Below are 13,638 nucleotides of genomic sequence, written 5' to 3'. Positions count from 1 at the left end.
GTTAGTTATTTACCGTGACTGGAATTATGGGCATGGACATTAATATAATGTGGATTTTTGTCAATCTATTTATCTTTCTAGACAATAAAATATCAGATTTTGGTCACCTGTTATCTAATTTTTATAACCTATTTTTGTAAGTGATAGAACCTATTTTAGGTTCCTAATTTAAGATTTTTAGAACCTAAAAGTCCAAACAGGCTGGCATATGCTGTCGTCATCTGACTCACAATTGGCGTTCATGCGTGCAAACAAACCACTTATCATTCACCTGCTGTTTTCCAAGTAGCCAGGAAGACCAGAAGAGTAGTTTTAGTTATACAAATTTTATTTGACTAGATTTTTAAAAATTGGATACAACCAGGTTTGCCCCCTGCAGGTCCAGGATTTTGAATAGGCCCGAGGTATTCCTGCCTGTCGTAAGAGGCGACTAGAAGGAGTCTCACATGATTCAGCCTTTATGTGATGGTCCCCTGTAGGGTTTGACCCCTATATTTCAAGATTTTCCCGGACAGCGAGTCAGTTTGGAAAAAGTGCCTTACGTGGTGCATCGTGTCCATTGTGTGCTGAGACCTTTCACATCCTACATCGACGTGGATCTGCACTTCCGCTCATTCTCCAGCTGTTGAATGAGGTCACTCTCCATCCACTGTGTGGTATCTTTTTTTGCGCTAACGATGGTAATGGACTTGTTTGCACCTGATATCCAGCATGGTAGCCAGTCCGTTGTGGTGGGGCCGCTATGTACCCTGTTGGTTGTAGCCCCCTGACCACACAGGGGTAGCTCTGCTGATGCCTGCGCCATTAACTCCCCACGTATGCCAAGGGGTAGGTGCCCATCCCCCTCGGTCATCGGGACTCCCGGCAATGGCCATCCTGCCAGGTAGCCTTTGCTGTGGCTGGGTGGTGCCTGTGGGGATGGCCCCTGGTCGGAGTGTGTGGCATCAGGGAGGATGACACGCCATGAAGCGTAGTACGTCATCTCTTGCTGGTGGTCAATCAGCAGCAGCCTCTAAGCATTCACGGGGTCAATTCAATGCACAGAATTATGACCCCAAATTGTTCCCCTCCCTGGCCACACCATGGGAGGAACGTCAGGCTAAGGATGGCAGCGGCTCTTATTTGCCCCGGTACCTTGTGTAATTGAGAGCTGATGGGGAATCTTTCATGACGTTAAAGCCTCAGTTTTTTGTTGAACATTTAGAGGACAAGTTTGGGGAGGTAGAGGGATTGTCCAAAATGAGATCTGGGCCAGTCTTGATCAAAACAGCATCCTCTGCCCAGTCACAGACGTTACTCATTTGTGACAAGCTGGGGGATGTTTCTCTAACTATCACGACCCATAAGAGCTTAAATATGGTCCAGGGTATCATGTTTCACAGGGACCTTCTTTTGCAGTCTGACGATGAGCTGTGTGCTAATTTAGAACAACGAGGTATACATTTCGTTCGGCGTGTCCACTGGGGTCTGAGGGATAATCAGTTTGCCACTGGTGCCTTCATATTGGCCTTCGAGGGTGATACATTACACGAGAAGGTCAAGGTGAGGGTCTGCTGCTGTGATGTAAAGCCCTATATCCCTCCCCCAATACGGTGCTTTAAATGCTGGAAGTTCGGCCATATGTCTTCACGCTGCACTTCCAGCGTCACATGTGGAGCTTGCAGACACTTATAACATCCCAATACTCCATGTGCCCCACCACCCATCTGTGTCAACTGCGGAGAGCACCATTCGCCTTGCTCGCCAGACTGCAGGATTCTCCAGAAAGAACGGAAAATCATGGAGTACAAGACTCTGGACCAACTAACCTACACTAAGGCTAAGAAGAGATTTGAAGTCTACATCCTGTATGCATGACATCGTCTTATGCTGCCACTACAACAATTTTAGCACCATCAGCTCCGCCAGCACCAGTCACCTCTCAGAGACAGAAGACTGAACCTGCCCCCTTGATGGTGGAGGGCACTTCCCTCCCTGTTGCTCCTGCATCACCTACTTCAGGAGAAACACCTCCCTCCCCCAACCATCTGAGACGTCCGTCCCCACTTCTAAGCCGGAGAAGCGTACAACTTCTTCGGGACTCCTCTCACTAGGAACGGGTCGCTTGGGTCACTCCCTTCCCAGGTTTCTGCTAGTGGGAAACATGACACCTGCCAGTGGCTGAAGCGCCCAAAAGCAGCTGGTTTTAGGGCTTCACACTCGTCCTCAGTCCCAGAGACAGAATCAGAAAGTCCTCCCAGCCAGGAAAACCCTAGGAACGGCGAGAGAAATCCAAAACGAAGATCCTCAAGACCAAGGGAATTGCGGTGGTACCCACACAACCTCTGCCTACAAGCTCTAGCCGGCCGGTGTGGCCATGCGGTTCTAGGCGCTTCAGTCTGGAACTGTGTGACCACTACGGTCGCAGGTTCGAATCCTGCCTCGGGCATGGATGTGTGTGATGTCCTTAGGTTAGTTAAGTTTAAGTAGTTCAAAGTTCTTGGGGACTGATGACCACAGATGTTAAGTGCCATAGTGCTCAGAGCCATTTGAACCATTTTGAACCTACAAGCTCTGCATCTGAGGATGAGGTGGAAATTCTGGCATCTGCTGAGGATCTAGATCTTGCTGGACCCTCAGACACAATGGGTATAGATTGTTCAGGTAATAAGTTGGTGACAGCAGGTGACCCTGACATGTAAACTGCCTCATTGAATGTTCCATGCCTTCCCATTCTCGCGATGATGTCATTCTCCAGTGTAATTGCAGTGATTTTTTTCCACCGCCTGGCTGTTTTACACCTGCTTTCTGCATTGCTCTCTGGGAAACCTGGTTCCCGGCAATGCGGATCCCTGCCGTCTGTGGCTATAAGGGATATTACAGGAACCGTAGCGACTATAATCGAGAGTCATGTGGAGTTTGCGTTTATGTCCTAAACTCAATCTTTAGTGAAACTGTGCCCCTTCAAACCCCTCTTGAAGCTGTGGCTGTCAGAATAAGGATGACACAGGAAATAACTTTCTGCAACGTATATCTTCCACCAGATGGCGCAGTACCCCTGACTGTATTAGCTGCAATGATTGATCAACTCCCTAAACCTTTCCTACATTTGAGAACTTGTAACGCCGATAACCCCTTGTGGGATGGCACTGTGCTTACTGACCGAGGCAGAGATGTCAAAACGTTGCTGTCTCAGTTCGACCTCTGTCTCTTAAATACTGGGGCCACCACACATTTCAGTGTCGCTCATGGTAGCTACTCAGCCATTGATTTAGCAGTTTGCAGCCCAGGACTTCTCCCATCTGTCCACTAGAGAGCACATGATGACCTGTGTGGTATTGACCACTTCACCATCTTCCTTTCAGTGCCCTGGCATCAGGCCCACAGATGCCTGCCTAGATGGGCTTTAAACAAGGTGGACTGGGAAACTTTCACCTCTGCTGTCACCGTTGAATCTCCCCCCATGTGGGCTCTTTAGGGTGCCCCGGTGAAAGGCAGTCCCTTGGTGGTCGCCGGAAGTTGCTGATGCAAATAAGGAGTGTGAGCGAGCTCTACAGCAGCATAAGCAGCACCCTGCCCTTCAACACCTCATAGCCTTTAAACGGCTCTGTGTCCGCGTTGGCCAACTTATCAAACTTCAGAGTAGGAATGTTTGGGGAGAGAAGTCTTGACCATTGGGTGCCTTACGTCACCTTCCCAGGTTTGGGTGAAGATCAAACGTGTTTTCGGGTACCAGACCCCAACAGGTGTTTCTGGTGTTAACATAAATTGCATGTTATCTACCAACGCAAACACAATTGCTGAGCACTATGTTCGAGTCTCTTTGTCGAGAATTACCCCTAGCCTTCTGCACTCTGAAATGGTGGCTGGAAGGGAAAGTCCTCTCATTCACTACACGCCACAGTGAATCCTATAATGCCCCATTTACAGAGTGAGATCTCCTCAGTGCCCTTGCACATTGCCCTGACACAGCTCCTGGGCCAGATTGGATCCACAGTCAGATGATTAAACATCTCTCATCTGACTACAAGTGACATCTTCTCGTCATCTTCAACCACATGCTTTTTGTTGTTTTTGTTGGTTTCTTCCCCCCAGTCCTGTTGTCTCACAACATCTGGTGAATTTCGGAATGTGCTGTGACAACAGGGATGTGTAGTTGTTGTAATTATGTAGGTGTTAGCTACTAACTAATGCTAAGTACTGATGTCCAACTTAATGGCGTGGAAGAATTGCATCACACCAGTCCTGTGTGTTCTCCAATAAAATACTTCAAGGAAAGAGAACATATTATTAGAACATTTATTTTTTCCCCCTCAGTCAGTTGATAATGGACACTGAATAGTGTTGGATTGTGCATGTATTTAGTCTTTTGTGTTTTTTAAGTGTTTTCTGAGCATTAAGGCGTGTCTGAGACTGTCTCCCAAGGAACTGTGGTTACTACTGCAGGACAGCTTAGTATCACATCGTGTGTCAATTTTAGATTGGCTTTGTGGTTTTGTAAGTGAAAAGCTCGAACTTTGGTCCTTGTTGGAGTTGCTGTAAGATTGTTGTGTGTCTCGCATATTATTTTGTTGGGCTGCCTAGTAGAAAGAGATTTGTGCTGTTTGTTTAATTATTTCTGTTTTTCTCCTATTACAGTTGCTAGTACTAAAATACGTTCAGAACAAAGACGTATTCATGAGATACCACAAAGCACATCTCACAAGACGTTTAATATTAGATACATCAGCAGACTCTGAAAAAGAAGAAAATATGGTGGAATGGTGAGAGAATGAAATAAATCTGAATTCTAGATTACTGTGCATGTTATTCTAAAACAGTAATTACAAAGCCAAATTATTTCAGGCTTCGAGAAGTTGGAATGCCTGCAGATTATGTAAACAAATTAGCGAGAATGTTTCAAGACATAAAAGTCAGTGAAGATTTAAATCAACAATTTAAGGAACAGTACAGGAATACTAGAGGTAGCATAGCAGGTAAGGTACTGCACATGGATAAAATGCTTTTAATAAGTTCCATTGTTCATCATAAACAATTCTGTCACTGTAATTACAGACATCATTACTTGTTCGTGGGTATAGTTGCACATAAATTGCTCCAAAAGTATTTTGTATGCTCACAGGGCAGAGAAACAGTTGATATTTTTATTGAATTTCGAAACTGCTGTTTTGTGATTTCCAGATAAAATCCAAAATAACACCTACTGTCTAAGGCATTTATTTAGCATCTTGGCTTTGTTGTGAGGGTGAGTCAACTGAAAACAGTAAAACTGTCAACAAAAAAAGGGAGGGACACGAAAGGTGACAGTAGCCTGCTCTCAGCAGTGTACTATACATTCATTAGGTAGCTGCATTGTCCAGATGCACAAACACCAACACTGGAGTATTGTAAAAGGTAACTGCTGCACTAGCAACTTGCAGCACGGACAAACAACATTCTGTTACTTGATCTCTGCATACTGAAGGTAGGAACTTTGTTGAAATTCATAACAGAATAATGATGTGTCATCGTCACTGCAGTGTGTATGTAGTTAAGTCATAAGTTCGAGACATTTGTTCAGGATTAGAGATGTTTTGTGTTAGTGTCCAGCAATCACAGCCACCATTGAAACCAATCTTGATGATGGGGAAATTGGTGACACTGGATGATGTTGCAGCAACAGTAAACATTATTCATAGTTCAGTGCACTACATTCTACACAGTGTGCTCCAATTTAGCAAAGTGTCTGAGGGATGGGTGCCTTTGCAACTGACTCATGAACTGCAATGTTGAAATATTTAGTGGCAGGAAGTATTCATTTGACTCATCCTTATATATAATATTACACAGAACACAGTGAAGTATGAAAGCTTTATATGTGAAAAGATTTAATAAGTGAAACACTCATCTCAGATAATGTAAATGTATGAGAAAGACTAATTTTTATTTGCATTGGAGATAGTCTCAGCTCATCCCAGTCTTTGTTACCCTGATTTCATATAGATATACAGGGTATATCATAATTAATGGCATAAATGAATACAGTTGAAAGTACGTGATGTTGTTGTGGTCTTCAGTCCAGAGACTGGTTTGATGCAGCTCTCCATGCTACTGTATCCTGTGCAAGCTTCGCCTCAGAGTAACTACTGCAACTTATATCCTTTGGAATTTGCTTAGTGTACTCAACTCGTGGTCTCCCCTACGATTTTTACCCTCCATGTTTCCCTCCTATACTAAGTTGATGATCCCTCGATGCCTCGGAATGTGTCCTACCAACCAATCCCTTCTTTTAGTCAGGTTTTTTCACAGATTCCTCTTCTCCCCAATTCTATTTAGTACCTCCTCATTAGTTACTCGATCTATCCATCTAACCTTCAGCATTCTTCTGTACCACAACATTTCAAAAGCACCTATTCCCTTCTTGTCTAAACTATTTATTGCCAATGTGTCACTTCCATACACTGCCACACTCCATACAAATACTTCCAGAAAAACTTCCCGACACCTAAATCTGTCCTCAGTGTTAACAAATTTCTCTTCAGAATCGCTTTCTTTTACATAGCCAGTCTACATTTTATATCCTCTATTTCGACCATCGTCAGTTATTTTGCTCTCCATATAGCAAAACTCATCTACTACTTTAAGTGTCTCATTTCCTAATCAAATTCTCTCTGTGTCACCTGATTTAATTCGATTACATTTCATTATCCCTGTTTCGTTTTTGTTGATGTTCATCTTATATCCTTTTCAAAGACACCGTCCATTCCATTCAACTGCTCTTCAAGGTCGTTTGGTGTCTCTGACAGAATTACAATGTCGTCAGCAAACCTTTTTGTTTCAGCTCCATGGATTTTAATTCCTACTCCAAATTTTTCTTTAGTTTCCTTTGCTGCTTGCTCAATATACAGATTCCCCCCAGGGGGCTCGCCACTCTTTGGAGGGTTTGTGCTTAGCTACCATGGGGCCCCAGCCTTTGCAGCATTTTTTCCCTTGCGTGTTGCATGTCTATCCTCTTGCTAATCTTTTTCCCCTCCCTTGGAGAGAGCATGTCTGGAGTATTATTGGGAATGTTCTGCATTCTGTCGCTGACTTAAGAACAGCCTCACCATTGTTTTTCGCTCCCGTTTCCTTTCTTCGTTTCCCTTCTCCTCTCGCTCCTCCGATTCGTCGTTTAAGGATCTTCTTTTTACTTCTTCCTCCCTGCGCGCTCCTGAAGGCCGGCCCATGTGTCTGCTGCGTAACAGGTGGCTGGGTAACAGGTAATTCCCAGCCCCGGGTCGACAGATAGGGTTCACACGTACCCCAGGTACAGGCCAGGCCCAGGGAGGGGTGATTGCCTGAGCTGCAACCTTCCCAAACTGTCAATTGGTCCCCCTGTCAGGTGTTCAGGAGGTGTGACCTGAGGTGTGAACAATCAACTAAGGCGGGTGCGCCCCCTAGTGAAGGGGGCCCTCATTTGAAAAGAGCGCGCCATCAGAGATGCTGGCAGTCATGGGGGATTTCCTTGCAATGAGTCAATCGTCTTCCCACTCAGCATCTACAAAATGCAAACATAATGAGGCTAAAGACTCAAAGACCCTTGCCGCTCCATCACGGGTACTCGTGGTCTCACATACTGAAGACGGTCAGTCCTTTGCCACGCTAAATCTGTTTATTATTCAGAAAGGTGATGATGCAATTGCTGGCCCTGTGAAATTCTGTTCTCGTTTATGGAATGGCACTTTGCTTTTGGAGACCGCTTCTGATGCCCAAGCACAACAACTGCCTGCTGTCTCGCTTCTCCACAGTTACCTTGTTCATGCCGAGGCCCATAGAACTTTGAATTCTTCCCGTGTTGTAATTTACACCAGGCTGCTCGACGGTCTAACTGATTCCGAAATCCAATCTTACCTCTCTGATCAAGGTGTCATCACTGTCCATCGTGTAATGAAAAAGATAGATTCCTCCTTACTGCCCACCCGAACTCTTTTTCTCACCTGTAATAGAGTAGTCTTGCCATCCAAGATCAAAACAGGCTATGAAATTATCACAGTCCGGACATACATTCTGAACCTGATGCGTCGCTACGAGTGTCATAGCTTCAACCACACCAGAAAGTCTTGTTGACACCCAGCCAGATGTGTCACCTGTGATACGGATGTGCACGAGGGGGATTGTCTGCCATCTTCTCCCCGTTGTATCAACTGCAATGGCGACCATGCCGCCTCCTCCCTGGATTGTCCCATGTATCTTGATGAGCGGGCTGTTCAACAGATCTAGGTAAAGGAAAAGGTGCCGTACGCAGTGGCTTGCAAGTTACTGGCTAGTCGCAAAACATGCGTTCTGCCATCTGGTATCTATAGATAAGTTGTTGTTACCCCCTCACTCCATGAAGGACATGGCCACGCAGATATGCAACCTAAAATTCAGCTCTGAGGTTGTGAAATCGCCCATTGTCAAGGTAGCATCACCATTCCACTGTCCAGGTGTACAACAAGCCGTTAAACATTTGCCTCAAGGAGCGCAGCCACCAACTACCCAACCGTTAGGCAGGAAAGGACAGGATCCTCCTGTGAACACTTCCTCCATCCTTTCAGCCAAACACCACCTGAATCTTCCTCTAACTGGAAGGGCTTGAAGAAGTCCACCAAAGGCTAACAGTCTTCTGCTTCACCAACTCGAAGACCCTCTTCGAAGGTGTGGCCACGTGGTACCCTACAACGGCCGGCCCCTGTATCGCCGGTGCGCACCAGCAACCGTTTTTCAGTGTTGGATTCCACAGACTGACTGCACAAGCATGCCGATGCTTCTGTGGACGCCCATGGAGCAGGATCCTCCTCCTGTGCCCTGTAGTGGCGACTCTACACCGGCTGTCACTCAGTGCCCACTGAGTTGACACCCCTACATCTCTTCCTTATCATGACTCTCCTCCAATGGAACCTTCGTGTCCTTTGGTCCCACAAAGAGGGTTTACAGCTGCTTTTAGCATTGCAGCATCCCCTTGTAGTCTGCATTCAGAAAACAAAATTGGGTCCTCATGAATGCTTTGAGCTTTCGCATTATTTCGTGATTCATTTTGACCTTCCCCCTGAGGTCACCATTCCATCTCATGGGGGGCGTCATGCTGCTCATAAGGGATGACATTCATTGTCAACCAATCTCCCATCTACCTGATTACCCATCTTCAAGCTGTTGCAGTTCGCCTTTTCCTTCCCCACCTGACTTTTTCTCTCTGTACAATTTATGTCCCTCTGCCATTCAGTGTCACCAGGACAGACTTCCTTCAGCTAATTGGGCAGCTATTTCCTTCAGCTTATTGGGTTGACCAGATGGAATAGCTCACAAACATTATCCTTGCTACTGCAGAAAATTCCGTTCCTCGCACTTCCTCTTTACCACATCATGTCCCCATCCCTTGGTAGACTGAGGCATGCTGCGATGCGATTCATGCATGGAGACGTACTCTCCGCATTTTTGACTGTCATCCTACGGTGGCAAACTGCATTCATTATAAACACGTGCATGCAAAGTGTTGTCGCATTATTCGGGATAGCAAATGAGCTAGCTGGCTTTCATTCACTAGTTCTTTTAACGGTTCCACCCATTACTCTGTCATGTGTACCAACCTCCGATGGCAATCGGGGGCCAAGATCGATTCCCCCATTTCAGGTCTCACAGTAGCAGACAATGTTATCGTGGACACTATTGCTCTCTCCAACATCTTAGCTACCATTTTGCGGTAGTTTCGAGGTCTTCCCTCTATCACACTGCCTCCCTCCATCGGAAACAAGTGGAGGAGGCTCGGGTGATACCCTTCTACTCTCTTTATCGTGAGTGCTACAATGCCACCTTTACTATGAGGGAGCTAGATCATGCTCTCAGATCATTCCAATCCTCTGCCCCAGAGCCAGACACCATCCATATTCAGATGTTGCAGCACCTTTCTCTTGCGGGCAAGCACTTTCTGCTTCACACATACAACCGCATCTGAGCAGAGGGCACATTTCCCGGATGCTGGCGTGAAGCCACCGTCATACAAGTACTTAGGCACGGTAAGGACAAAAACCTTCCTTCTAGCTACCGCCCCATTTCTCTTACCAGCTGTGTTGGCAAGATGATGGAATGCATGATTCATGCCCAGCGGGTATGGTGGCTAGAGCCTTGCAATTTACTGACGAATGCACAGTGTGGATTTAGAGCGTGGCGTTTTGCAGTTGACCATCTCGTTAATTTGTCCACCCATGTCATGAATGGTTGTCTGTGGAAATCTCAGACTGTGTAGGTGTTTTTCGATTTGTAGAAGGCCTATGACACCTGCTGGAGAACTGGTATCCTTCATACTCTTTACACATGGAGCTTCCATGGCCGCCTGCCCTGTTTCCTTCAGGCATTTTTAAAAGATAGAGTTTTCAAGGTGCGTCTGGGTTCTGCCTAGTTGGACACCGTTATCCAGGAAAACGATGTCCTCAGTGTCGTCCATCTTGCTGTCGCCATTAATCCTATCATAGCCTGTCTCCCAATTGGCATCTCTGGCTCCCTTTTCGTCGACAATTTTGCCATCTATTACAGTTCTCCATGGACCTGTCTCACTGAGCGGTGTCTTCAGCAGTGTCCTGATCATCTTTACTCCTGGAGCATTGACAGTGGCTTTTGCTTTTCCACTGACAAAACCATCTGTATGAATTTCTGGTGACACAAGTGATTTCTCCCACCATCTTTACATCTTGGGCCTGTTGCCCTTCCGTTCATTGAAACTATGAAATGCCTGGGGCTCATGCTCGATAGGAAACTCTCTTGGTCCTCCCATGTCTCTTACCTGGTAGCCCACTGTAAGCAGTTCCTCAATGTCCTACGTGTCCTCAGTGGTACTTACTGGAATGCCAATTGAACCACCCTCCTCCGTTTGTACCGGTCCCTTGTCCATTTGAAACTCAACTGTGGGTGCTTTGTTTATGCATCTGCACGCCCATCCTTCTTACGCTGTCTCAACACTATCCACCAGTGTTCTATCTGTTTGGCCACAGGCGTCTTTTACACCAGCCCAGTTGAGAGTCTCTATGCCGAAGCTGCTGAACTACCACTGTCCTATCGCCATGACTTTCTCCTCAGCAGGTATCCGTGCCGTTTGTCTGCCATGCATGGCCACCCATTCTATGCCTCCTTCTTTGATGATTCCTCTGATCATCAGTATGTTGCTTGCCCTTCTTCTCTGTTACTTCCTGGAGTCCGCTTTCAGCACCTGATACAGCGGCTTAACTTCGCACTACCTGCACCTTTCCCGGTGGGTGTGAACCCTTCACCACGTTGGCTTCGTGAAGGGGCCCATGTTAACCTTGGCCTTCATTTGCTTCCTAAGGACACTACTCCAGCTTGGGTCCGTCGCCTTCAGTTTCAAGACCTTTGCATGGAATTTAGTGATAGTACCTTTGTATACACTGATGGCTCTCTGACTGATGGTGGTGTCAGGTGTGCTGTCATCATTGGTACCCATGTCTTTAAATATTGGCTTCCGACACACTCCTCAGTATTTACGGCCGAGCTCTTCGCCTTGTATTAAGCCACGGAGTACATCCGGCGACACAGCCTTTTCAACTGTGCCCTCTGCGCAGACTCACTCAGTGCCCCTTACAGTCCATGCGTGCTGTACCCTGCCCATCCCTTAGTGCAGCGGGTCCAGGAAAACTGTCAACTGCTCACACTTGGTGGAGCCAGTGTGATGTTTCTGTGGGTTCCTGGTCAGGCCGGTCTGCCAGGAAACGAGGCTGCTGACGCTTTTGCCAGAGCTGCGGTTCTAGTACCTCAGCTTGTGAGTACGTATATTCTCTCTGATGATCTCTGTGTTGCCGTCTGTCAGGAGATGGTGTCCCTATGGCATTGCCAATGGTCCACCCTTCACGGGAATAAGCTTCGTCATATTAAGCCTCTCCCAGCAGCTTGGACGACCTCCTCTTGGCCCTCCCGCTGAGAGGAGTTTATTTTATCTCATTTGCATATTGAGCACTGCCTTTAGAGCCATCGTCATTTGCTAAGTGGTGCTATCCCTCCACTTTGTACACATTGCGCCAAGTTTTAACTGTTCGCCACTTCCTGATGGAATGTCCATTTTTTGACCTTTTACGTTTCCGTTTGGGTTTGCCATCTGAGTTATTGGCCGTTTTAGCAAATGACACGTGGCTTCTTGATCGTGTTTTACTTTTTATCCGCCAAAGCAATATGGCGAAGGCCATTTAATTCTTAGTTTTGGACCTCTGTTTCTATATGGTGTCTCTCTCTTTCTTTAGCTGCTCTTTTTCCACGTGCCTGTTTTTAGCTGTCCTTCTGTTATGTCAGTTGGGATTGACGTATAGTCGTTTTCTTACTACTCTCTGTGTTCAGGTTCTGTAGTTTTGACTTTGGAGCGTATGACCCCAGTTGTTTTTGCACCCTAAAACAAAACAAATATACAGATTAAATAACAATGGAAATAGGCTACAAGCCTGTCTTACTCCCCTCTCAACCACTGCTTCCCTTTCATGCCCCCTCGACTCTTACAACTGCAGTCGGGATTCTGTACAAATTGTAAATATATTTTCACTCTGTGTATTTTACCCCTGCCACTTTCAGAATTTGAAAGAGAGTATTCCAGTCAACCTTGTCAAAAGCTTTCTATATGTCTACAAATACTATACATGTGGGTTTGCCTTTCCTTAATCTATCTTCTAAGATATGTCGTAGGGTCAGTATTGCCTTGCGTGTTCCAAAATTTCTACAGATCAAAAACTGATCTTCCCAAGGTCAGCTTCTACCAGTTTGTCCATTTGTTTGTAAAGAATTCGTGTTTGTATTTTGCAGCCATGACTTATTAAATTGATGATCATGGTATCAGAAGCAAAAAAAGTGTAGTAAGCATGGACTTTAAAATTCATGCCTGAAGAGCTACGGGCACTTCATCTTCGATACTGTCAAACAAATCTCTTCTTCCACAAGTCCTATGCTTTTTTAAGTATATCTTAACTACTGTGAAACAAGAGCACATAGCTCACAGGTATGATTTTAGAGGCCACACTTACTAGATTTTTTTTTCTTGTTTTGGTTCATACTCCTCTCAAAATATGGAAAGCAAAATATAGCTTGCAGTAGAAGAGATTTGTTCAGTGTCTTGAGGATGTAGTAGTGCCCTTAGCTCTTCAGGTATGCATTTTAGAACCCATGTTAACTAGACCTTTGTGCTTCCAGTATCATATACTCTCAACTATATGTGTTTATGCCATTAATTATGATACACCCAGTGTATATACGGGCTGTACTGTGTCAGTAGTTAGGAAAATTTGAATTTGTATGGGGGATTACAGATGCTGCTAAATGAACTGCCATTCACAGTACAGTACACGGTGGCAGAGTAGGGATGTAGACGTAGAACATAGTTTCTCAAAATGAAATTTGATTTCTGTATTCTTCACCTCAAAGCAAACTCTGCCAATAGAGCAGTATCATATTTGTCCGCCAAGTTGACTAGAACTGCCAAAGATTAGAGTTTCAGTTCTAAATCATATGGAAACGCTCTGATGGGACATAAATGGTTTACTGTGTGTTAACTTTATGGCTCTTTGTACATTGTCAAAATCTGAGGAAATTCTTTCATGGGATGTTAAAGTGTTTAACATCCTTTGTTATTCAGAAATAGCAGTGAACAGCTCAGAATCTGTAGTGTCACATTGTTTC

General features: G+C 45.4%; 1 protein-coding gene across 4 annotated transcripts in view; it reads left to right on the top strand.

Moving 5' to 3' along the window:
* The window catches only part of LOC126470897 (cullin-5), a 242,068-nt gene that overhangs the window by 170,283 nt on the left and 58,147 nt on the right, over nucleotides 1–13,638 (top strand). For all 4 annotated transcript variants that reach the window (XM_050098924.1, XM_050098923.1, XM_050098922.1 and 1 more), the window contains exons 10-11: nucleotides 4,618–4,742; nucleotides 4,825–4,955. In XM_050098924.1, coding sequence (XP_049954881.1) covers nucleotides 4,618–4,742; nucleotides 4,825–4,955 — 256 coding nt within the window. The remainder of the gene's footprint in view (nucleotides 1–4,617; nucleotides 4,743–4,824; nucleotides 4,956–13,638) is intronic.

Source organism: Schistocerca serialis, chromosome 3, assembly GCF_023864345.2.
Source record: "Schistocerca serialis cubense isolate TAMUIC-IGC-003099 chromosome 3, iqSchSeri2.2, whole genome shotgun sequence".
In the NCBI taxonomy this organism is placed as follows: Eukaryota; Metazoa; Arthropoda; class Insecta; order Orthoptera; family Acrididae; genus Schistocerca; species Schistocerca serialis.
The sequence above is the reverse complement of the archived record's forward strand: the minus strand, read 5'-3'. Positions and strand labels throughout refer to the sequence as shown.